Here is a 24,541-nt window from a genome sequence, read left to right as displayed (position 1 = left end):
GGGGGGCAAAACAGATTTCGAGGGTGTGGAGAATTGCGTAATAGGGGCATTCCAAGCTCTTTTCGTTTGTAGCCGTTGTGGTGAGCGGTTGGTGGAGCTTGAGTATGTCTTCCCACAAGACTTTCAAGATCAAGCGGTTTCTCGCTAAGAAGCAGAAGCAGAATCGGCCCATCCCGCAATGGATCCGCATGAAAACTGGCAATAAAATCAGGTACAACTCCAAGAGGAGACACTGGAGGAGGACCAAGCTCGGCCTGTAAAGAGAAGCAGCTCCAATCTTACCGGTACAATCCTGAATCTTGTCTCAAACTCTCAAGCGCCAGAATGGTCTCTTCCTACCAACCTGCCACATTATCAGGGCTGGAATTCTGTCTTGTGCTGTGCAGTCTCCCCCCTTTGTAAAAATATTTGTTATTACAAATATTAATGAATTAAAAACTGAATGATTGGGGGGAGGGAATAGGGGAATTTCAACACGTTCTTCGCCTCGCCCGTATTCTGGCCGTCTGCAAATGAAAGCTGTGCCTTGTCCATCTCAGCCGGGCAACTTTTTCCCCGTTTCAAAACATGCTTCTTAGTTAACACCCCCTCCCCACACCGCCCAAAGGCTCAGAGCCCAGACAGCTGCTCCACTGATCCTCCTCAAGAGAAGGAAGCAGTTTTTCCATCCCCACCCAGGTCATTGCACATTAGCCACACACTCTCGGCTCATCGCGGCTGTCTGCTGTGGGGAGACCGCGTCGTGATTCCCCAAAGACTCCGTCAACGTGTCCTTTAGGCTCTGCACGTTGGCCACCCGGGAATAGTCAAAATGAAGGCGTTGGCTCGGTGTTAAGTCTGGTGGCCTAACATGGACGATGCCATCACTGCCTGGGTTTCCACCTGTCAAGCGTGCCAAGAATCGAGGCCTGCGCCACCGGCAGCTAAGGGACACACCTGGGAGACGCCCAAGACACCCTAGTCGAGGGTGCACATAGATCTGGCCAGCCCCTTTCGCGGCCGGACCTTTATGGTAGTGGTGGACGCCTATTCCAAATGGCTGGAGGTGGCCCTGATGCCCTCCACCACTACCGAGGCCGTCATCCGGGTGCTGCGAGGCCTCTTTGCGACGCATGGGTGTCCTGATGTCCTTGTCTCCGAGAATGGATCACAGTTCACATCAGGCACTTTTGAGCGGTACCTTTTGGGACTGGGCATCCACCATGCCCTAACGACACCATTTCATCCATCCAGCAACAGGAGAGAATGGTGCGCTCGGCAAAAGAGGCACTGGGGCACCTGGACTGGGGAGACTAGCACGAGGGGGTCACCGAATACTTGTTCGTGCAACACACCACCCCTCATGCGGCCACAGGGCAGAGTCCTGCCGAACTGCTTATGGGCCGCCGCCTCAGGTCCCCGCTTGACCGCCTGCACCCAGACTTTGCCGTGGCCAAACCCCCAGGCTGTGCCAACGCGCCACGGTCATTTGTTCCAGGAAACCAGGTCATTGCCCGGAACTTTGTGGGGGACATTCCTTGGGTGCCAGCCACAGTAGTGGGAGTCACGGGACCTCGCTCGTACCAGGTGGCACTCGAAGACGGAAGCTTGTGGCGCCGGCACATAGACCAGCTTAGGCGCAGGGTTGGGGACTTTGACACTACCGTGGTGCCCCCAACTGCGCTCGTGGCTCCGGAACAGACACTTACAGATGGTGAGGCTCCACCTACACCTCTCTCACAGACTGCGGGCATGGAGCCGAACCAAGCCACTTAAGAGGGTCTGCTGGACTTCCCACAGACTCAGACCACTGGCATGCATGACATTCCGCCAACTCCACTCACGGAGGTTACACCCACAGCAGCGGATCCAGGGGACTTGGTTTCAACGCCACCTAGGGTCGCACCACAGCCTCAGCAAGAATCGGGCAGCCCACCGGACTGGACCACCCCCCGGCAGTCTGGCAGAGTTTCCAAATGCCCAACTTATTTAAAGGACTATGTTGTTGGATATGTAACACTGTTGGTCTAAGTATGTGGAAGTATGTGAAATGTAACCGATATGCTTTTGTGCCTAATTGAACCATTACGTGTAGTGCTGAATATAAGGAAACCATTACGATTGTAACTAACGCTTTATCTCGGTGGGCCAGCAGGGGGATACTGTAGATAGTTATGCAAATGAAGGATCAAAAGTGACGTTCAGTGATTGGATGGATACTGTAGATAGTTATGCAAATGAAGGATCAAAAGTGACGTTCAGTGATTGGATAGTTTTAGAAAGTTGTTACAGTAACATGGTACTGGAGCTCTATATAAGCAGGCTGACTGAGCCCTTCAGTTCAGTTCTGTTCTGGCCTCTGAATAAAGAAGAGCTGTTTGAAGAATTGCTGTGTCGTCTGATATACTTCAGTACATAACAATCAGATGTATAAAGTGTTGTCTTGAGTTGCAGGTACACTAGGGAAGCGGGGGAGAGAGATTGTAAACAGTGTGATCAGAAGGAAATGAAATGCCATAAACTACAGATAATGATAATAATAATAATAATAATAAAATAATAATAATAATAAAATAATAATAATAATAATTTATTATTTATACCCCGCCCATCTGGCTGGGCTTCCCCAGCCACTCTGGGCAGCTTCCCAAAAAATATTAAAATACTATAATACATCAAACATTAAAAGCTTCCCTAAACAGAGCTGCCTTCAGATGTCTTCTAAAAGTCTGATAGTTGTTCTCTTTGACATCTGGTGGGGGGGGCGTTCCACAGGGAAGGCGCCACTACTGAGAAGGCCCTCTGCCTGGTTCTCTGTAACTTGGCTTCTCGCAGTGAGGGAACCGCCAGAAGGCCCTCGGTGCTGGACCTCAGTGTCCGGGTAGAACGATGGGGGCGGAGACGCTCCTTCAGATATACTGGACCAAGGCCATTTAGGGCTTTAAAGGTCAGCACCAACACTTTGAATTGTGCTTGGAAACATACTGGGAGCCAATGTAGGTCTTTCAAGACAGGTGTTATGTGGTCTCTGCGGCTGCACTAACAGTGGCATTCACATCAAAACAGTACAGTACAGTAGTATCTTGGCTCCTGAACGTCTTGGGAGTTGAACGTTCTGGCTCCCGAACGATCGAAAACCGGAAGTGAGTGTTCCAGTTTTTGGAAGCCAAACGTCTGCCGTGGCTTCCACTATTGTTTCCGGTGTGCCTGCACAATCGGAAACCAGTTGGAAGCTGCGCCTTGGTTTCTGAACATTTCGAAGTTGAACAGACTTCCGGAACTCATTCCATGTGACTTCCAAAGTATGACTGTAATGGATAACACAGGCGAGCTAATGAACACACGTAGTTTAATAAAAACCTACTGTGCCAATTCAAACAACAAATTACAGCATTGAAATGGTGCTCTCAATGGTTTCATGCCACAGTCTCTCACTTTAATTCTTCTTTGGCTACCTTAAGGTCAGTTACAGAGGGGCTGATAGATGGTAATGTGTATGTATACAAAAGTATACATAAGTTCTGCATTATTGGCCTGAGGCTCCTGTGTTTTTAGGCTGTCAGGTGTAGGGCAGGTGGGCATGACTTGGCCTGGAAGGCCTGGTTAGGCTCATAAGGCCAGAGGTTTCCCACTCCTGCATTAGTGAGTGAGGCAGTCATCTCAGGCAGCAGAAGCTGAGCTGCAGATAATGGTAGTGAGATGTTGGAGGACAGAGCTGTGCTCTCCTTGAGTTAGTCTGCTGCCCTCAAATGTGGTGGAGAACAGTGTCCCATTGTCAGTACTGAAAGAAGGTTCAGCTGCCAGTATCGTAGGTTTCTGTATGTGAAATGGAGCAAAGGCGCCATCTTGTTCTTTGCATGTCTTCAGCCAGGCCAAGCCACTATTTGTAGTTTCTTAAGAAGGGACCAGGCCAAACATTTAATATAAAATGGGATTCTCTGTTATATATCCAAGCTTATTGAAGAAGAAGAAGAAGAGTTTGGATTTGATATCCCGCCTTTCACTCCCTTTAAGGAGTCTCAAAGCGGCTAACATTCTCCTTTCCCTTCCTCCCCCACAACAAACACTCTGTGAGGTGAGTGGGGCTGAGAGACTTCAGAGAAGTGTGACTAGCCCAAGGTCACCCAGCAGCTGCATGTGGAGGAGCGGAGACACGAACCCGGTTTCCCAGATTACATGACTACCGCTCTTAACCACTACACCACACTGGCTCTTGATTGGACTTGATTTAGGAATCTTTTTATAGGCTGTTGGGTAAAATGAAGCTTCCAGTCCTATAAGTGTTAACTGCAAGAAAGCCTGATAGAACACAAACAAAGGATTGGACAGTGTATGTGTGCGTGCGCACGCACGCAAACACACACCTAGATCCTTAGCAACCCAGCACAGATTTATGTCAGTGTAAAATGGTATACTAGAATTGTATTGTGCATGCATTTTTAATTTGCCAAACAAAAAGTTACCTTAAACAGAGGAAAGGGTGAAGCATTTCTAAAAGCGTTGCAAGTGAGTCTGAATGTTGCAAAATGAGTCCTGTGATGTGCAAGGAAATATTAAAGTGTATCTGTTGCAAAGCAAGGCTCATCATATTCAGTATACCCAGGTATGGGTGAACACACTTGCACCCTATATTGATTTTGAAATCTTTGTAATTTCAATAGGACTCTGAAACAATGAAAATGTTTCCTTTCTCCAAGGAGCCAAACAGTGAGCACATGCAGTGGCTTTTGTAGGAATTAATGATGCTTCTAATTTTTAATAGGTGGTGAAAGAACACCATTTCAAGAATCATGACTCAGAGTGTATAAATAGCTTTTACTGAGAGCACAACAAAAGCATTGTCACTGTCTTGCACAGCAGAGTCAGAGTACATGACAGTTTAATGGGTGTTTAGTGCAATAAATAGCTAAATGCATGTGTACCATGAAGCATGTGTTACTTTCCATGAGTTTCAGAGGAGCTGGGGATTTTTGTTGCTACTTTCAGTCTATAATAATATTAAAATATTCTCAAAAATACTTGTAGGCAACCTGCAAATAAGGCATTGCAAATGTGGGGAGACAGCAGGGCCTTGTCAACACTGACCCCATTTTTCTGGATATTTCTGAAGCTCCAACATGCATGTTAACGTTAATAGAAGCTGCAGTTTGTTTACCTTTGAATAACTCCAAATGAACTCAACGGGACACAAATAGGAATGGCTGTGAGTTACTTGGGGGGAAATTTTGCTTGCTGTTAGTAGCTGAAAGCAAGGAGTGGGGGAAATTCCTTTGCCCATGGAAGCTTGCCAGGCTCCAAGTTTGTATGCTGGTGGTAGGCAGGGGGCCCAGCTCTTGGGGGTTCAGTTCTTTTGTGACCCCAAATATTTTTGGAGTAGGGGCTGGGCACTGGAGTAGGGGCTGGAGTAGGGGCTGTGAGAGAGAGAGAGGTTAGCTAGTGGTGCATTATTTTAGTTTTGATCTGTTTTCTATTGTATATACAGTATGTTATGCTCTGATTTCCCCCTATGAAATCGCAGTACATATAATTGTTTTTGTAAATAAATTGTGTGTGCATGTATTAGGAAGGCTGTTTGGACATCTTTTCTTCTTCCCCACATGGTGGACCATCTTGAGGGTCTGGGAGCTGGGGGCACTGTCATACAGTGGTTCTGCTCCTTCCTCCTGGGCCGTGTTCAGAAAGTGGTGTTGGGGGATGAGTGTTCATACCCCTGGGCCCTCACTTGTAGGTTGCCTCAGGGTTCCGTCCTCTCCCCCATGCTTTTTAACATCTATATGAAGCCGCTGGGAGAGATCATCAGGGGGTTTGGACTGGGTGTCCATCAATATGCAGATGATACCCAGTTCTACCTCTCTTTCAAATCAGAACCAGTGAAGGTGGTGAAGGTCCTGAGTGAGTGTCTGGAGGTGGTTGGAGGATGGATGGTGCCTTACAGATTGAGGTTGAATCCTGACAAGACAGAAGTACAGTGGTACCTCAGGTTACATACGCTTCAGGTTACATACGCTTCAGGTTACAGTTTCAGGTTAAAAATAGACCCCTGGAACGAATTAAGTACTTAACTCTAGGTACCACTGTACTGTTTTGGGGGGACAGGAGGCGGGCAGGTGTGAAGGACTCCCTGGTCCTGAATGGGGTAACTGTGCCCCTGAAGGACCAGGTGCACAGCCTGGGAGTCATTTTGGACTCACAGATGTCCGTGGAGGCGCAGGTCAATTCTGTGTCCAGGGCAGCTGTTTACCAGCTCCATCTGGTATGCAGGCTGAGACCCTACCTGCCCGCGGACTGTCTTGCCAGAGTGGTGCATGCTCTAGTTATCTCCCACTTGGACTACTGCAATGCGCTCTACATGGGGCTGCCTTTGAAGGTGATGCGGAAACTACAACTAATCCAGAATGCGGCAGCTAGACTGGTGACTGGGAGCGACTGCCAAGACAACATAACACTGGTTTTGAAAGACCTACATTGGCTCCCAGTATGTTTCCGAACACAATTCAAAGTGCTGGTGCTGACCTTTAAAGCCCTAAACAGCTTCAGTCCAGTGTACCTGAAGGAGCGTGTCCACCCCCATCGTTCTGCCCAGACACTGAGGTCCAGCGCCGAGGGACTTCTGGTGGTTCCCTTACTGCGAGAAGTGAAGTTAGGGCCTTCTCGGTAGTGGCACCCGCCCTGTGGAACACCCTCCCACCAGATGTCAAAGGAAAAAGCAACTACCAGAATTTTAGGAGACATCTGAAGGCAGCCCTGTTTAGAGAAGCTTTTAATATCTGAAGGACTATTGTATTTTAATATTTTGTTGGAAGCCGCCCAGAGTTGCCGGGGAAACCCAGCCAGATGGGCAGGGTATAAATAATAAATTGTTGTTGTTGTTGTTGTTTGATCTGGACAATAAATCTTGCTTGGTTGGAAAAACGACATGCCCAGCAGTGCTAATATGGCACTGGAATCCACTACAGCAGTTCTGGGCAGATTTGGAGAGGGGGTAGAGCCCTGGAAGTGGAAAATTAAGCAAGGAAGCAACTCTGTAGCATCTTCCCCTTTGCATCCATTCCACTTCTGCATTTCACATTTTGGGCTGCAGCTGGATGAGTGTTTGCCGATTGCAGCATGAGTAACATAATTTCATTTTTTTAAAAAATAGGTCCAAGAAATTATAGACCTGTCAGCCTTAACCCTGGGGCTAGTGCTAGGAGGGGAAATCTAGATAACTAAAAATAAAGCAATTTGCAGATTAGAAGTACAAGATCCATAATTTATTTGCAACCAGAAGTGAAGTGCTTTAGGAAAAATCTTAAAACTGAGGGCTTGCCTTACAATTAGACTTCAGGGCAACTGGACTCACCACCTTTAAGTCTGATCGTGTAAATTAATTTAAGTTATCCATATTTTAACTGTACTCTGCTGATGACATGCCATGCCAGTTAATGGACTGCAAATATATTGCAAATTCTCTTTTTTAGCCAAGTTCCTTAGGTGTAAAGGTAGTCTCCGCCATTATGGAGCTCTCATTTCACCAATGGATCTAATGGTAGGAGTGTAATGTAATGGTAGAAGTGTAGTGACAGAGGTGTGCGTGTGCATGTTTCAAATTTATTTAAATCAATGACTAGGACAAATATGTTCAGGCATGACAGAGTGCTCCATATGCTTGCCTTTATATACAGTCTTTCTGTCAAAATTTTTGTGTTTTTTAACAATAGCTTTGAACTATACTTCCTTTTTATGTTAATTGTTGTGTGATTTTGATGATACTGAAGCTCTAGCATGCATGATATCCTTAATTGAGTTACTTGGGGCAAAACTGCTTTTGCTTGTTAGGAGCTGAAACAAAAGTAAAAACAGAGAAAGAAAAGAACAATTGTAATTAAGCATAAATTCATGCACATATCATTCTAAGCAAGGAGATAAATCTGTGTGGGTGAATAGCTTGTATTGTGTGAATGCTTTTATTGTCATTCTCACAGCTTTTGTTGTGCTGCTTATTGAATCTACTGTAAATGTGAATTGTAAATAAAATTTACAAGGGAAAGAAGTACAAATTAGCAATTATAGTGTGGATTGGTTTTGTGTCCTGGCCTATGTTGTACTATACTGACTATATGCTTCTGCAGTATTTGACACAGAGCAAGATTACACCTTAAATTTGGGGGGGGGGGGAAATGCTTTCACAACAATATATTTTGAACAAATGTGGCATAAGATTTGTCTTTTAAATTATGTCAAGGTTTTCCACATGCCTAAGAAAACTCTTTGATGCTTTCATCAACTGAAGTAAGCAACCAAGAGGAAGTCTCTGAAAATTGCCTATACACTGAACTGTTATTATGAATAATTGCATAGCTTCTTGAGAGAAACTTTAAATGGAGCTCTTTACTAACGGAGAAAAGGGCTTGCTATTAATGGAGAAAAGAAATACTTCAGCAATCAGCTTGAAACAGTGGCTCTACATGGCTTTTAATATAGCACATTATTAATATCTATCTTCATGTCCAAAATCTTTCTATAACATTTTCTCGTCTCATTTAGCAAAGGTCCCCTGCAACGTTAGTTAGAAGCTTCCTCTTTCCAACTCCAACTCACCTGATTACTTCTGTTCAGCACAGTGTTCCTTAATTTTTCTGTAACTTATCAGTTGTTTCTTATGGGGTGGGTTGTCAATTACTAGCTTCCAGACTTTTTAAAAAAAATCATTCACTGCAAAACAGTACTGGTGATTAAAGCCCCTCCCTTCCCCCTTGCACTGTTTAAGTCTCACAGTAATAGCTGGCGACATGAATGCTTGGACTGGGCAATGACACTTGCCAAATATGGGAGAAAATGGGTTTTCCATCAGAAGAGTTTACTTCTTTCCCCATTAGGGACTCTGAAGAGCGCGGAATTAGTAAAATGAGAGCCGGTCTCTTTTTGTCCTTGTTTTTAAGTTCCATCTGTGTATTTGTAACGGGATGGATAGAGATGCAGAAACGGATCTTCCTGCATGTATTGGATGAAAGGGTAACAGTGTGGTAGATTTTTTTATTCTCTCATAGCCAGCAATTTCTTATTTTGAGAACTTCAAAAATTCTCACTAGGCCTGAGAGTGATCACGTGCCAGTCCAATAATAATAATATTTTTTTAATCACTTGGACTAATACCACCAGTGATAGTTCCTACAGATTAAGCAGCAGTGTGTGTGGTGGTGCAGATAGGCCACTGCTGCTGCCTGGCTTCTGATCACAAAGGCCCTTAGCAGAGGGGAGGGACGAGACATGGGGCACTCGGTACTGTGTGGTGTGGCACAGCCCATTTGACTCTCTTGCTCATGTGTCTGCACAGCACCTCACTCCCTACACCTTGCCCCTCTGTCTCCAATAAGTGCCAACAATATGTCATATTCAGAAGCCAGCAGAGCAGTGGCTCCCCCACCTACTTCACTGCATGGGCTGCTACTGTAATTTGAGTCCAAGAAAGCAAACAATTGTGTTGCAATAGAAAAGTGGAAGAAGGAATAAACTAGCTTGCAATGTTCCCCGAGGATATTTTTCTTCGAGAACCATTTTTGACTTACCTGGAAATCGTTGACGCAACAGCACAAGTAATTAGACTCTTCATGGTTATCTCTAAAGCTGCCTACCCAGTTAAACAAAATAACGAAAGTGTGCTGCTCAGAAATGCACTTTAGCTGGAGCGATAAGGAAACGGGGGCAAGAAGATTCGCTAGAAAATGTCACCTATATACATGTGCACAGAGGGTATTAAAATTCATTGCAATCTACAAGGGATTTGATTTAAATCTTCTAAATTCAAAACATAGCCCCATGTTCTACAACTGCTTTGTCAACTCTGATATCTGATTTGGGGGACCTCTGGCATGCAGGGTCTCTGAAAAACTGAGCGAGAGTGGATATCTCTTTGGAACTAAAGTCGTGAGATGGAAACTGGAGTTTTCTTGAATAGGCAGAACAGTAAGGAATTCCCACAAAATTCTGAACCTGAAGAAAACAATGCACCAACTGTGGCATCTGTTGTCCTATAAAGGGTGCAGTTTTTACACTTTTGAACCCTACAGTCCAGATATGAATGATGCTTGAGTCTGTGCTGATCCACACAACTTACAGTGAAAATTGCAGCAGACTCCTATAGCGATTGCAGTGGTGTCCTAGGAAGAAGGTACCTGACTTATCTTTGGGACACTTTCTGCTTTTCCTGCCCTACCTGCAGCACTCGGCCTCGGTCCAGTATACCTGAAGGAGCGTCTCCACCCCCATCATTCTGCCCGGACGCTGAGGTCCAGCGCCGAGGGCCTTCTGGCGGTTCCCTCATTGCGAGAAGCAAAGCTACAGGGAACCAGGCAAAGGGCCTTCTCAGTAGTGGCGCCCGCCCTGTGGAACGCCCTTCCAGCAGATGTCAAAGTGATAAACAACTACCTGACATTCAGAAGACATCTTAAGGCAGCCCTGTTCAGGGAAGTTTTTAATGTGTGATATTTTACTGTATTTTGATTTCTATGGAAGCCGCCCAGAGTGGCTGGGGAGGCCCAGCCAGATGGGCGGGGTATAAATAATAAATTATTATTATTATTATTATTATTATTATTATTATTATTACTCAGCCAGAAGTCTGGGCAAATAGATATCTAGATAGGACCTTGCTTAAGAAGACATATTCTACCTAGCTCCCCATCCTTGAGTTTTAGATATGGCTATAAAATCAGGCAGCTCACAGATAAAGCTGATGGCACAGCTCACATAGGAAATGGACCATTTAAGTGTTTCAGATTGACTGGCAATCAAATCTGGGACCTGCATTCTTTAGGATTGACCTGAGAGTGACAGGTAAAAGCTGTGCGAGCGATCTCTGCTGTGGGGGAAAGCAATCATGCTTTTAAAATGTCATTGCATTCTACATGTTACAAACTGTAGCTGAAAACCTTCAAGCATTCCTGACAGCTGGATCTCCATGGAAATACAGCACACTGAAAGAACACAGCTATTTTAAGAACTGGGCTAAAGTTGGGAAGTGTATCTGTGGGAAACAAACTGCGTTAGAGCACTCACAGTAATTTAACAGGGAAATGGCTGGGATAAGTGGTGGGAGTGTGTGGCAAAATCAGTGATATTTGATCCTGAGTCTCCTCTCAATCAGATACGACCTTTCTAGGCAAAAAGCAGCAGGAAAGAAAGAAAACGGATTGTCCTTAATATAGATTTCAGGTGGCACTTTGAAAGATTCCTAATTGATCTGCCGGTTGGCTGTTTACCTTCTTCTTTTCAAAGCCAACAGTGTATTAGCAGGGCTATTTATAGATATAATGTTACTGGTACTGAGCCTTCGGCCCAAACTACACGTTTTGTGGGAGATCCATGGTTAATACCTTTCTCAGAAGAGCTGACTTTTGTGATCTGTGGGGTCTCTAAGATTCCCCATACCCCTCATTCCTCCAGAAACTACCTCCCCATAGCTCTACAGTTTATTTCCCCATGCTTTCCCCCAAGTTGTGTAAGCAAATGAAATAAATTTTAAATGAATATTGATCACCATCCGGGGTGGGGTGGGGTCAATTAGTTTAAAAGCCATTACTTAGGAAGCTTATGGAGATATTAAATAATGAGTGCTAGCAAGAGGCTGCCATCTTTCGGTCTGAGGCACAAATGCTCAGCAGGGCTGGGAACTGATAGCACAGGTGACAGCAGGTTTGTTGAACCATGACGATATATAGCTAGCTGTGATCTTGATGCATTCAATTTATTTTGAAATGGCATTCCATTTACCTAATTTCCCTTAATTTCAACACAACTTTGGATTCCCTCCAAATCAGCTAGAAGTGCTGTGCTGTCAAGGGGTTGGCTAGTCAATGTTGGTCCCACAAAAGATAGCATTCTCCTCTGAAGGAGCAGATATGTAGCTTGGGGGTCCTTCTGTATCCATCATGGTTGCTTCAGTCGCTGAGTGCCTTCCCTTCATTTTGGCTGGTGGTCTAGCTATGCCTAGATAGTAATAGACTAATTTATGTTGTCTATGCTATGGTAACCTCTAGGTTAGTAAAGCAGCTAATTATTATTATTCATAATTTTCATGTCAGTCATTTAATTCCAGGTGTTCACACTACATTTTCTGTTAATGTAACTTTTACATAGCCCATTAGGTAAGTTAACACACTCTCTGCATGGAGGAGAGGGAAGATCACTGCCTTTTCCTTTCCCTGCCTTGGCCCTCACATCCTCTCTACCAGTATGGGGGTGTGGCATTAGCTAGTACTGTGAGTCTGCCCCTCAAATGCTTTACCTAGAAATGTGGCTGTCCCACCTAACAAGGAAGACTGGCTACAGGGCTAGGTCTGGGGGATCACCTGAATGATGTGGGATAAGAAAGAGGGACAGGAAACTGTCCTCCTGTGAATTCCATTACGTTGTGTGCCTTAGGATGCAAGCCAATCCATTTCACAAAAAGTTGGAGAAGTGCTCCAGGGATAGGTTTATGATGGTTAGCCAGATGCCTGTTGGAAATCCACAGGTAGGACCCAAGCACAAAAACACTCTTGCCTCCTTTGCTTCCAGCAACTGGCGTGCAGAAGCATACTGCTTCCTACTATAGAGGCATAGATAGCACAGCTATCATAGCCTTCGCTAATCCTCTCCTCCATGCTTCTGTTCCATCATGCAGAACCAGCTTTTCTCAAGTTCAGCCGTGGAGAGAAAACAATTCATTTGGATAGAACATGGCAAGCGTGCTTCCCAGCACCCAAATAATGCTACACCTGTATTTACTTACTTGATCATTCAGTATATTTTATATCCAACTTCTCTCCCAAGGTAGTGCACCCTGTGCACCCAGGTGGCAGCTGCAGACCCTTTATAATTATCAGCACATAAAAACAAATTATCATTTTTTTTATTTTAGCAACACGTTTTAACAAAGTAGACATCAGAAACTGCATAATTTTATGACAAAGCTGTGCACGAGGGTCTGAGAGAGACAAAACATTATCGCTGACGTCATGTTCAATGAAGTCAGCATGTATCTAATGCCACTAAAACAACCAGGAAGACAGTCTACTCTGCAGTAGGATTGACTTTTTAAAAAAAGCTAGACTAACTTCTAGTGGTCATTTTAATTTGCTTCACATTTGCACTTAAAAATGATATTTTAAAAAACCTCCACATTTTTTCCTACTTACTAATAAAAAAACCACAAGGACAGATCAGATTGCTAAAGCTCTTCTGGTATTAATACCTAGCTAGGAATCTTTCTGTACCTAGTAAGGAACCCCTTTATCCCAATCCATGCTACCCATCAAACTAATTGGAAGAAAAACTCGGTGGCAGATTACTATTAATAGACCTGCAGTTTCAAGGGACACACATACTACCAGAAAATCCATACTCTTTCTGCCCTAATCCTGTGAAAAATACAAAGTTATAGCACTTTTGACAGCATTGTTTGTTCTTGCTTTTCCACTCCACTGAGGGGAGGAATGCCATGAAGCTCTGCCAATTTCAAGATGGTTCCTGTTGAGAAAGAATTGCCCTCATTTAGGTTTGAAATACAGTAACCTACAAGCTTGTGAATGCAGAGCACTTTTTGGATGTACCTAACTTGTGCTTTCCCCCTTTTCCCATCCTTAGTACCTTTTGTAACACAAATGTTCACAACTCCTTTGCTCTCAAAAGAATTACCAAAGCTGCAATGTAAAAAAATCTATTATTATTATTATTATTTTAACCATTACGGCATTTGCTGGTATCGGACATCTTCGTGTATCTTCGTCTAAAGTAGTCTTGCATGATGTCTCAGGAGATGTGTACTGATAGATAGAGATTATCTCTTTCAAAAAATTAAAAAGAATTCCAGGGCTTTGTGAACCAGATCAGAGGATATAGACATGAACTGTCGGAAATGTCCATGCAGGTTCACTTCAGGACTCGTTTCAAGGTCTCATCTGTGAAGTTGTTGTTCACTGCGAAGACAAAAATAACATCCACTCTTCAGCTTACCTACAGAATAATTATATAGCATTTACACTGCCCAAAGGCAAGGACCCTACATCTTAACCTAATTCTAAATGTTAAGCCAGGCTCTCCACCAAGACATTGTTTGCCTCAATCAATATCTGTCTTGTAGTAGATGACACTGGGAGCCATTGTTGGTGGATGCATTTTGCATTAAGCCCAAGTTACTGTTTGCTTTGCAAAAGCACTATCTGTATCTGCTCTGGTGATGCTCTTGTGTAATACCTCAGCAGGTATTGTATCTCTGCGCAAAGGGACCCTCAGATATAAGACTTTAGCTCCTAAAGTTTTAAGCAGCCAACAAATGCTTAACAGTTGTCTCTGGTGCCATTGAGGCATACAGCTAAAAAGTATTCTCCTTTATCTTCTTCTCACTACCCCAAAGCTACCAGTGCAGCAGAAGACCTGCTTGCAATCAGGATCTTCTCTAAAATCAAGGAAAGGACCAACACCAGCACTTTAGCAGGGTGCATTATCTTGTCCCTAAACTCGCTGCCTGTTACTACTAACATGTTTTTCAGAATAAGTTTTAACCATTGTGTCTCCGGTTATCAGTCTAATATTTGCATTATTAGTTTATTCACAGCCCAAAACCACTTTGTTCTTTGGTGGTAAATGAATTGGACTCTCATTTACCACCCAAAGGATTAAGTGGGTTTGGGTTTAGGGAACTGACTGCTTTTAATGAAAGGGCAGGTGTTATGCTGTTTTTATTGTAATTATTGGTATGGTTTTAATAGGTTTTATATATGCATATGCAGTAGTTTTACTTCTATCAACTTTTTTCATGATCCCTGTAAGCCGCCTTGAGTCCTGACATGGAAAAAGGTGGGATAAATATATAATAATTATTATAAAGTAACTAAAAATGCAAACACTTGTGGTAAATGAGAGTCAAACCTTTTGGTTGTGTGTGGCCTTACAGCAAAAGTAATCACCAAAGCACGGCAGCATCCTGCCCCAATTAAAATTTGGCCCCAAAACTTCAGCAGGCTGTTGAAGCACATTTGCAACAAATGGTAAGTCCCTTTCACTACAACGCTACAACACTTCTAATAACCGCAATGCATCCCACTGGCTTACAACAACAAAAAGCAAAGCTCAGACAAACAGCTCAGTGGCAGAGTGCCTGCTTGTTATGCAAATAGCTACAGGTTCAGCCCACAGCATCTTCATGTAGGGCTGGGAAAAATCTCTGCCTGAAGCGCACTGCATAGCAGCCCTATCCTAAACGTACCGGCATCGTTGTCCGGCTTACAGGTCCATTGTCATTTTGGTGTTTTCTGTGGTGTGGAAGTTCTGAGCTGTCTCGATAATCTTTCCCCTTGGTGTTCTGCATGTCAAGCACCACTTGACTCTTGGATGGAAGAGGTGGCTTGCTGTGTCCTACTTCAGACCTGGAGAATTTGACAGGTTTCTTCAGTGGTGGCACTAGGGGGTCTAAGTTGGAACAGGGCTTCTGCTTGCCAAAAGTCTTTTCAGGCACTGCAGTCTTTCCCTCGGATTGGGTGGAATAGGTGTGACAACGAACTCTGGATGCAGGGACTGGGAAGGGTGGGGAAGACTGCTGCTTGTATGCCGATTTGCTACTGTCAGGCTCCGGTAACTTGGGGAAAGGGAAGCTCTGGTCAGGGATATTTGGGAGCTCTTTTCGAGACATCTTGGAGAATTCCTGCTCTCTCTTGGACGGCACTTTGTCCTTGGTTTTTGCAAAGTCATAAAGTGGGTTATCAATCATCTCTGGTTTAGGGTACATGTCTTCTGGCAGAAATGGCTCTATCATGCTTTTCCTCACCTCAGCATACCTGCAATGGGAAAGGAGCGGGGGAAATATCAAAGGGAAAGCAAGGACAGGTTAAACCAAAGAAATTAAAAGAGGCCGGGAAGTAATCAAAATGACTGTGATAAAATACATGAGAATAAAATGCTGGTGAAGACTGAACTTTATACAATAGCAGTGGTATTGTTCACCACCACAACAGTGTTCAGATTTTAAAAAGTGCCTTCAGCTGGGCTGGAAATGATTTGTTGAAATTAGATATACCAACTATGCACTTCAAAGAAGTTACTGTGTCTGCCTACCAGGAAGGTGGTGATGCTGGTGGCACCTCACTTAATATTTTCTAGTTTCTGTGGTTCATGGGTGGGGAATCTGATGCCCTCGAAATGTTCGACTACAGCTTTTCTTAGCCACAGCAAGCATAGCCAGTTGTCTGGAATAATAGATGTCTGGAATCATAGATAGGAACAACTGGAGTGTCCTAAGTTCCCAATCTCTGTTAACACCTGGTACCTACAACCCAGTCAATCTCTCAAATACTGTTGAATTACTCTGCTAAAGAGCAGGTGAATTAGGAGGAATTAGAACATCTCTAGAGGGTGTGCAAAAACTCACACTTGATCCTTTCGATGAGTTGTAGACTGAGTGGGTGCTCTTGGAGATCCAGGGGACTGGGTGGAAGGTGTGGTGGGAGACTCTAGTCCCATCAGACAAGTACTGTCTTTGGATTGTAGGTCATAGTTCCATGCAGCAGGCAGTTGGTCTGGTGAAGGGATCTGCTTAAGTTGGCCTGTTGCAGGGAATTGTTGAGAGGCAGCCGCCGTCCGTAAGTAGCTGGGATTATTGATATCTGTGGCCACCGTACTTCTGAGGAGAAAGAGTTGCGGAAGACAGAAAATCAGTCAGGACCACAGAATACAGAGTTAGAGAAGTGAATCCCAACCCTTAGCATAGAATATCAGTAGCTGGGAAGTGCAGCTGGGCAGGTTGCGCTCATGTCCAGTTTACAAGCTTCTCACAAACATCTGGCTGGCCACTGTGAGAAGAGGATGCTGGACTAGATGGGCCACTGGCCTGATCCAGCAGTCTTGTGTTCTTAATACAAAGTTAGAGAAGCAAGGTTTTTATCTAGAGCAGCTTTTCCCAAGCTGGTGCTCTCCAAATGTTCTGAACTCAGCTCCCTATCAGCCCCAGCCACCACAGCCAATGGTCAGGGATGCTGGGAGTTGGGAGTCAAGCAATATTTGGAGGCTGCCTGCATTTCCAGGCTCTTCTTCTAGGCAGGAAGAATTCTTTAGTGCATACAGCAAAGCACACTAAGGTAAAAATCACTACCGCAAAGGATCAGTCTTGCTCGGTTCATCTAGAGAAGTTGTCACCGTTCCTCGATAGCGGGCAATAGCTGCTGCTTCTTTGGCCATTATGTGAGTGGATTTTCTGCTGGAACAAGGCTCCCTTTCAGGGGAAGACAGTGCGTTAGTAGGTTCCATAATCTAATAATTTTCAAGCATAATGGTAGCATTTTCTCCATGCAGCCATTTTTCACATCTGTTACTTTATTTGGAGATAGTTTTCAATGCTCTTATTATATTCTCTTGGTGTGCTGGGGAATAATACATGTAAACAACTTTCTTGTTTATTCTGCAATGCACGCAAGCTCTAGCAGATCCATATCTGCCTGAGGGCACGTCACCAGCCAACATGTCAGTCATCTTTGCACACATAAATTAACTGCCTTTATCCTACCTATTCACCGGTTCCCACTCTTTGGCATAGTCTACACAGCTCGAGACCCTCACTGGTTTCTGGCCAGCAGCCTCATCCCGTTCAATCTTCACAAAGTCTAGAGGAAAGATACAAAAGAAATATAACAGTGCTTAGGGCTGCAGTACAAGTTTGTAACATTTAGGTTCTAAATCCCTGAGATGCGGTCTCCAACTAAACAGTTCCACAAGCACAAGGAATTTTAGCTATGCAATGGAACTTCCTCAGCCTCTCCTCCCCCTGTGTGACTCCTAAAACTGTTCCAGGAGTCCCAACAGGTGGGTTGCAAGACCAGGCCCACCTGCCTCATTCTCTAGTAGAATTTGGGTGCTTAGCTGAATTAATCTCCCCACACTGCCTACATAGGCCTGAGAGGGTCTCTGTACTTGTTAAGAGTTACATAAATGAAAAAAATAAATCCATTCATCCTAGTGTAACATGGAGGAAGTTCATGGGGGTGAGGGGGTGGGCAGTGGCATTCTCTTGGCGGTACTAGGGCCAGGATGAAGCAATGTAGTGAAGGGGGTAGGTGAGCTCCAGGGCTGGCACTGCAAATAATAATAATAATAATATAATAATAATAAAATTTTATTTATATCCCACCCTCCCTGCCGAAACCGAAGCCCAGTTCCTCAGTCCTCACCACCACCACCTCTCCTTGTCCAATCTCTGTCATGACGAGCACATTGCTGCCAGGAAAACATCACTGCCTCCACTACCCCTCACAAGCTACAGTAACATTGTGAGAACCACAACTAGTGAAATGGCCCTATGCTGGAGCCACTGGCACTATAGAGAGAGGAACAGCTGCACCTTGGAAAAACTCCCCCTCCAAGTATCTCTTGAAGGTACAGATTGAATATTCAAAACGGTTTGATATTTGCAGGTCTTTCCAAGCACTATTTAAACAAAGATATTTCTTTTTCTCAAGAAGAAACAACACATAGCTACTTCTCTTCCATGAATGATATTTGATATCAATGCTTTTCTATCAGGTTTTTAATTCTATTTCGATTATGTTTGACATCCGGCTCAACAATGCCAAAGACCACTAACGTTTTCAGAAAGACAACAGCGATCTGCATTTTAGAGCCAGTTTGGTACCCCATTTTTCAACATATCTGATGAAAAGGAGAAGGAGAGGGAGAGGGGGAGATGGAGAGAGGGAGACCTGCTCCCAGAGCCTGATCAGCAATCACATTTAATTTTTTAAAAATTAAATACTACACCCTGGATTGCGATTGGCACCACAGCACAAGGGAAAGTTGAAACCTTCCCATCCCAGCCAAATTCTCAGTAAAAATCACACACAGCTCCTTGCACTTGCAGCAATAAGTACTGGGGTTGGGGGAACATAGAAAAATAATCTTTTCAAATGCTTATTACCAGAATCATTCTTCAGGATTTTCACAGTGATTACGGCTCTTCTCTTTCACACACTGATATTCCCATTACAAGGAGATTATCTCCATATCCCCCTTCAAATATCAAAATGTCTAAAGGGCATTGTGGGTTTTCCTCCTCATTCTAATTGCTATGCATGGGTGTGTGTTATTTTTTACCAATATAGGTGGCTGGGGAGGGAAAATTTAAGCCACCCCTCCCTTGTGATGCTGATGACAACCCCCCTGCCCACCCACCCCCAGCACATGCCTGTTATTAAATTTTTAAAAGCCTATGACATGGCTGCTAATCACATCATTCATATAATACGGAGTGGAAATTAAGCAGAAGCATGTGAAATCTATATTGCTGGCCGTCAGGTAGAGGGCTCCCTCTCGCTGTTCATTTGGTTGGAAGCAGGAAAGAAGAGCTATAACTTTATTCTGTAGATCTACTGTATATTTGTTGATACCACAGTGTGGGGGCGGGAATTACTTTTCAACCCCAAAAGCCACAGTGGTTTGTTTTTTTAATGCTTAAACTCTCCATTATCAGAGTCAATCTTCAGGATCTTCACAATAAGGCTTCTTCACACACTGATACTCTCCTTACAAGGAGAATACCTTCACACAGGAAAACATCTCTCCATATACACACACACACACACACACACACACACAATATATATGGCAACGTGAGACTCTCCCTTACCACATATAAGCGATTTTAGCAGACAAAGACTCATGCTACCCATCACATATCTTCTGCTTATGGATGTAACACACAAACAATGGTTTGCCATTTTGTGAATGAACCTTGGATTCATGGCCTCCCTAATCCCGTCTCCTCTGCTGGTGCAGCTATGAGAAGAAGATCAGAAGCATTCACTTCATTGTTATTTTTAACTAACTTGCTTTGCATTATGTCTGAACCCAGAAAAATTGTGGTTAGGCTTAACTATGGATTACCAAAACAAGTCAACTTCAAGCTATGGTTTATGAAGCTGGTTTATTTTCATAAAACCTTAGTTAAGATTAGCCACTGTTTAGGGTTTGGCCATAACACTAAACTATGGTTAACTGAAAATGAAGTGAAAGCTGATCTTCTTGCAGACAGGCTGAAACAGGAGAGGGGGGAGAGCCCATGAGCCCATTGTTTGTTCATGTAACTTGCCTTACCATATAGTTTTTCTCTCTGTTTTCCTTCAGATGTTTGCAGCTTGAATTCACCTTGGAAGATGCCTGTCTTTTCCCCATGGTGTGTGAGCATAGTTTGGATTGGGACTTGGGATTCTGTAGCTCCACTTCGAAGGGCAATGCAGCCTTCACCTAGAGAAAGACAAGGGAACGGATAATGCCACAAGGACAGGTTTGCACAGGCAACTTGTGGGAGGGAGTCTGGATAAATCCATAGTGATTATGTTCCTCCTGTAAAGAACCACAGTCCTCAGCAATACTTAACATTACATTTTAAAAATATATGCTGTTGCAAAATGTTGCTATCGTAGAAAAGAGATCCTAGAAACCTAGAAATTCATACGCGCATTTTCTCCCACACATTAAACAACTTTGTGGGGAGGGGGAAATGTAAGGAGAGGTTGACTCATGTATAAGCTTTAGAGGCAAAGTCTTACCATAGGATTCATCACTATCTGATGATTTAATGCTGATCAGAATGTGCTGGTCTAGCAGGTACTCTGGATCTGAAATAATTGGAGTCAGCTGCAAGAGAAAGCTCAGAAAGGTCAGTAATACCAGAGAGGGGGCTGTATATACAATATATATCCCAGAAAGTAGCACATTTCCCTTACAAATGCAATTGTGTTAAAGTTAGTCTCTGTAGTCAGTCAAAGCTTATGCCATCAAAGCTCAGAGACTACTACAGGATTCCTTGCTATGGTTTTTGTTACCCTTTTGGAAATTGCAATTAAGGTTGCGATCCTACTTGCGCTTTCATAGGAGTGAGTCCTATTGTGATCAGGGGATTTACTCTCAAGAAACAATGTTTAGGATCTTAGCCTAAGGGTAATATCAGAGCTGCTTTTGAATTCCAGTGTTACAATTTTTTACTTGCTGAACAGAATTTACGACGACTGAAGGACCTACACTTGATGGGGCGTTGACGCCAGTCCTGTATCTCCGATTACTACATTTAGATAACATACAAGTTTTCCGATACGTTCATACGTTGCATTTGAGGTGTACATGCTTATAAATGTACACCTAAAAATATGGGATATGAAGGAGCTCTCAGAGAAAGGAATGGTGGAAATCCTGTAAGGTATAGAGCTAGTGCAGTGGGAAAGAGACAAAGCTGGAAGATCCCAGTCTGAGCCTTGCCTCTGTGAGATGAAGTCCCAAGGTAGTCCTAGGTAGAGATGTCAGGAAATGTGAAGATCTTGGAGGGTTGCTGAAAACACCTGTACACCTAAAAGATAATCTTATTCCCTGTAGAGGGCATTGTGCAGATACCATCTTATCGGGAAGACTGTTTTCACGCCATGTTGGAATCAGGCCTTTAGTGTGGCATTACCTTCCCTTTGGAACTCCTTCCCACTTGATAGCAGAAAGGTGTCTTCTCTATTGTCTTTTCAGCACCTGCTGAAGACGTTCCTTCTAAACAAGGACAAGCCTTCTAAAATATTTATCCCAATTGATTTCTCTTGGATTTGAGTAGCTTTTATGCATGTGCTGCTATTGTTTCAAACTGCTTTTATTTTTATATTTGTTTTTAACTGATTTTATATGTGCAGCTCTTTAAGCTATTTTTATCTATGCAACTATTATACATGCTGTGTAACCCTAATCTTCATAGGAAGTGATTTAATAGTAATAAATAGAAATAATAAAATAATAATTGACTAAGTTATGTAACGTGCTTTGGACATTAAAACACACTATATGAATGCTAAGCAAATGTATTAGCGTATCTCTGTCTGCCTTCTAAGAAACCACTGGTACGATTCTGTCTGACATTAATGACTTAGGATGATTTGCATGTGCACTTCTGATATCACAACTCTAAAGCAATTTTAAGTTAAAATATAACATTTTCAATGAGACACAGTTAACGCTGTGATAAAAGAATGCTAGAATTTCCCTGATGATATTACAACACATGTATTAGCAAAGGTGGAAACAAATATTCCAGTTGACCAACAATGGTTTTCAAGGAAGAAATCCCTGTTATTTGAAGCCGCATCATATAATCTCTTTCATCTTGTAGCTGCTTTAATATATTCTTCAGGTTTTTAGAACATCTGGTTACAAATACGGGTTCTGTATCTGAAAGCGATGCCCAACTCCAGTTTCTGAACTGAAAATCTGTGACGGTGAGACCATGTATGGCCATCATACATGAAAAATACATCATGCACAGGGTGTCATCATCATAACATCTTGTTAAAGTAGAAGGGAGAATCAGCCATAAGGTCTTGTCCCTTCTTATGCTTGTTATGTAGGAGTCTGGAATGTAACACACGACAAACGGCTAACTGGGGCTACTAGATTTCTCTTGGCAGCCCTTAGCTGCAAGTCCTTTTAAGGACACCAGCTGGAATGCCATTTCAACATGTTCTTCCAAACTATTTAATTACCCATATGTTCATTTAGCATAAGTATTTGGAGCAGGGCACCTAAGAAAGCATTCTATAGCCTATCTAGAAGAGAGAGAGAAATTCAAAAATTGGGGGGGGGGTCTGAGCTTTTGATTATGTGGAATCATAAAACCTTAGTGTTAGAATGGATCTGCACTGTGGGTTGCTGAAGAAGATCTAGAAGTTTTTCTCCCAAGTAGAGCTCCTGGTTTGGGGGAACTGCATTTTCACAGCAGTCAAATCTCAAAATGTTGGTGCAAGGAAAATGCAACTTTCACCCCAACCTTGACATCCCAACACTTAGACGCACTGGGAAGTGCTCATCAAGAGTGACTCGTGACATAATAATATCTCTTCCACATGATTGTGTGTTAATTTTATTTATGTAACTTTATTGTGTACCTTGTTGTACCTTTTATATATCCTCCATCTGGCCCTGCAATCTTAAAATGCTTCCCTGCTTTAGCACTCAAGCAATGGGGAGGGTGCTTGCTGAACTAACAAAAGTGGTGCTGTACACTCAGCAAAACGACCTTGTAATTTTGAGGATTTCCCCCCTAATTATTTTTTAAACTTCCTGTGCACCTCCTCCTCTGTTGCTGAATGTTAAAAAAGAATTTGGTCAATTCCACTTCCCTGCTGTTCAGCAGCAGGGAAGTGAAAGTGACACAAACATTTCTGTGCAGCAAGATGATTCCCTTGTCTGTCTATTGAGTACTGGATGTAGCACAATCAGAGACACGTGGAAGGATTGTACAAGCAACAATGGTGACCGAGGATGAACTTTGCACAATCTTTTATGCTTTTATATAAACTATAGCAAAGCTACAGATGAAAGACATTTGTTAAAACAAGCATGAAACTGCAAGGCTACCTTAGGAAGGGCTTCAACAAACTTCACCACCAGTTCTCCTTCATTTCCTTCCTCATTTTCTCCCTCCTGGCTCTTTACAAAGCCTGCAAAAGTGTGAGAAAAGAAAAATCATTTGCCAGCTGAGAAATGTACAACAAGCACACACATTTGCAAAACTAAAATAAAAAAACTTGGCAGCAAATGGAAACTGCTAATTATTCTGCTTTCTGGACACAAAAATGGGAAGCATTTGTGTGTACAAGAATCTGATTCTATCAGAATGTTTGCAAAGTTCATTTATTGAGTCCACTGAATGACCTTACTATCTTGTCTTTTTATTATTGCCTTTCATTTAATAAAGGTGTTAGAAGTCTCAGTGCATGCGTGGACAAGAGGATAAGGAGAACATAACAGCTCTTCCTACGCCACTCAAGATAGCACATTTTTGAAATTCTAATTTAAGATTCCTAACACATGGTTTCCATAGAAATGTATGCAAATCTCTGTATATTCCCCCCAATTTTTTGTGTGTGGAGCTGGATTAATCGATCTTTGTGATATGTGAATAAGAGTACAGTAGAGGCATGTTATTTTTCTTTGCAGAGGAAAGAATAGTCAACAGACTTTGGGCATGTACTCTCTCACTGCATAAATCGCTCAGATTCAGGAATTCATACCATTTCCAGCATTGATGTACAGTTCTGCTTACAAAACAAACAAAATGATTGTCTCCCAAGGCATCAACTGTTTTTATTTGCTGCAATTCACAATGCGATTAAGCTGCAGCATTCCAATTTAAGTTCTGATAAAATACAAGGCAATTCTCCCAATCTTGGGAGAATCGATTTACATGGCTACCCCTAATATTTTTCTGCCCAACTTGCTCTGCGGTTGTGACAAAGGAGGCTCTGAATTGCTTGTTATGAAGATAGAAAACTGATTTTGCATGCCATTGCAAGCCTTCCAATTTAAGGTAGAGAGGTTTTGTGCAAAAGACCTCTCTCTCTCTCTCTCTCTCTCTCTCACACACACACACACACGAGAGAGAGAGAGAGAGAGAGAGAGAGAGAGAGAGAGAGAACAAGTTCATTCTCCTACAGTGAATATAGTCCTTCCACCAAATGCTGTGTACTACTATTGTACAATACAGAATTAGGTTTAGGACTAGAAATTACATCTATTGACTGCGCTATGCTAC

At 43.1% G+C, this 24,541-nt stretch overlaps 2 protein-coding genes across 3 annotated transcripts in view; one reads left to right on the top strand and one right to left on the bottom strand.

The window, feature by feature from the left end:
* The first annotated feature begins 46 nt into the window (after positions 1-46).
* Positions 47-448, top strand: LOC309532769 (large ribosomal subunit protein eL39). The gene has a single exon (XM_082223429.1). It carries the CDS (start codon positions 105-107, stop codon positions 258-260), a length of 156 nt encoding a protein of 51 aa, XP_082079555.1. The 5' UTR covers positions 47-104; the 3' UTR covers positions 261-448.
* Positions 449-12,845: 12,397 nt separating this feature from the next.
* The window catches only part of INPP5D (inositol polyphosphate-5-phosphatase D), a 61,771-nt gene continuing 50,075 nt past the window's right edge, over positions 12,846-24,541 (bottom strand). For both annotated transcript variants that reach the window (XM_082221712.1, XM_082221713.1), the window contains 8 exons: positions 23,365-23,447; positions 20,529-20,616; positions 20,074-20,223; positions 17,495-17,591; positions 17,084-17,203; positions 16,364-16,615; positions 15,206-15,773; positions 12,846-13,916 (listed from right to left, as the gene is read on the bottom strand). In XM_082221712.1, the coding sequence (XP_082077838.1) occupies positions 13,914-13,916; positions 15,206-15,773; positions 16,364-16,615; positions 17,084-17,203; positions 17,495-17,591; positions 20,074-20,223; positions 20,529-20,616; positions 23,365-23,447 (1,361 nt within the window). In that variant the 3' untranslated portion in view covers positions 12,846-13,913. The remainder of the gene's footprint in view (positions 13,917-15,205; positions 15,774-16,363; positions 16,616-17,083; positions 17,204-17,494; positions 17,592-20,073; positions 20,224-20,528; positions 20,617-23,364; positions 23,448-24,541) is intronic.

This window comes from Podarcis vaucheri (assembly GCF_965113315.1).
Source record: "Podarcis vaucheri genome assembly, chromosome: 5".
NCBI lineage: Eukaryota > Metazoa > Chordata > Lepidosauria > Squamata > Lacertidae > Podarcis > Podarcis vaucheri.
This window is presented reverse-complemented; position numbering and strand designations above follow the sequence as displayed.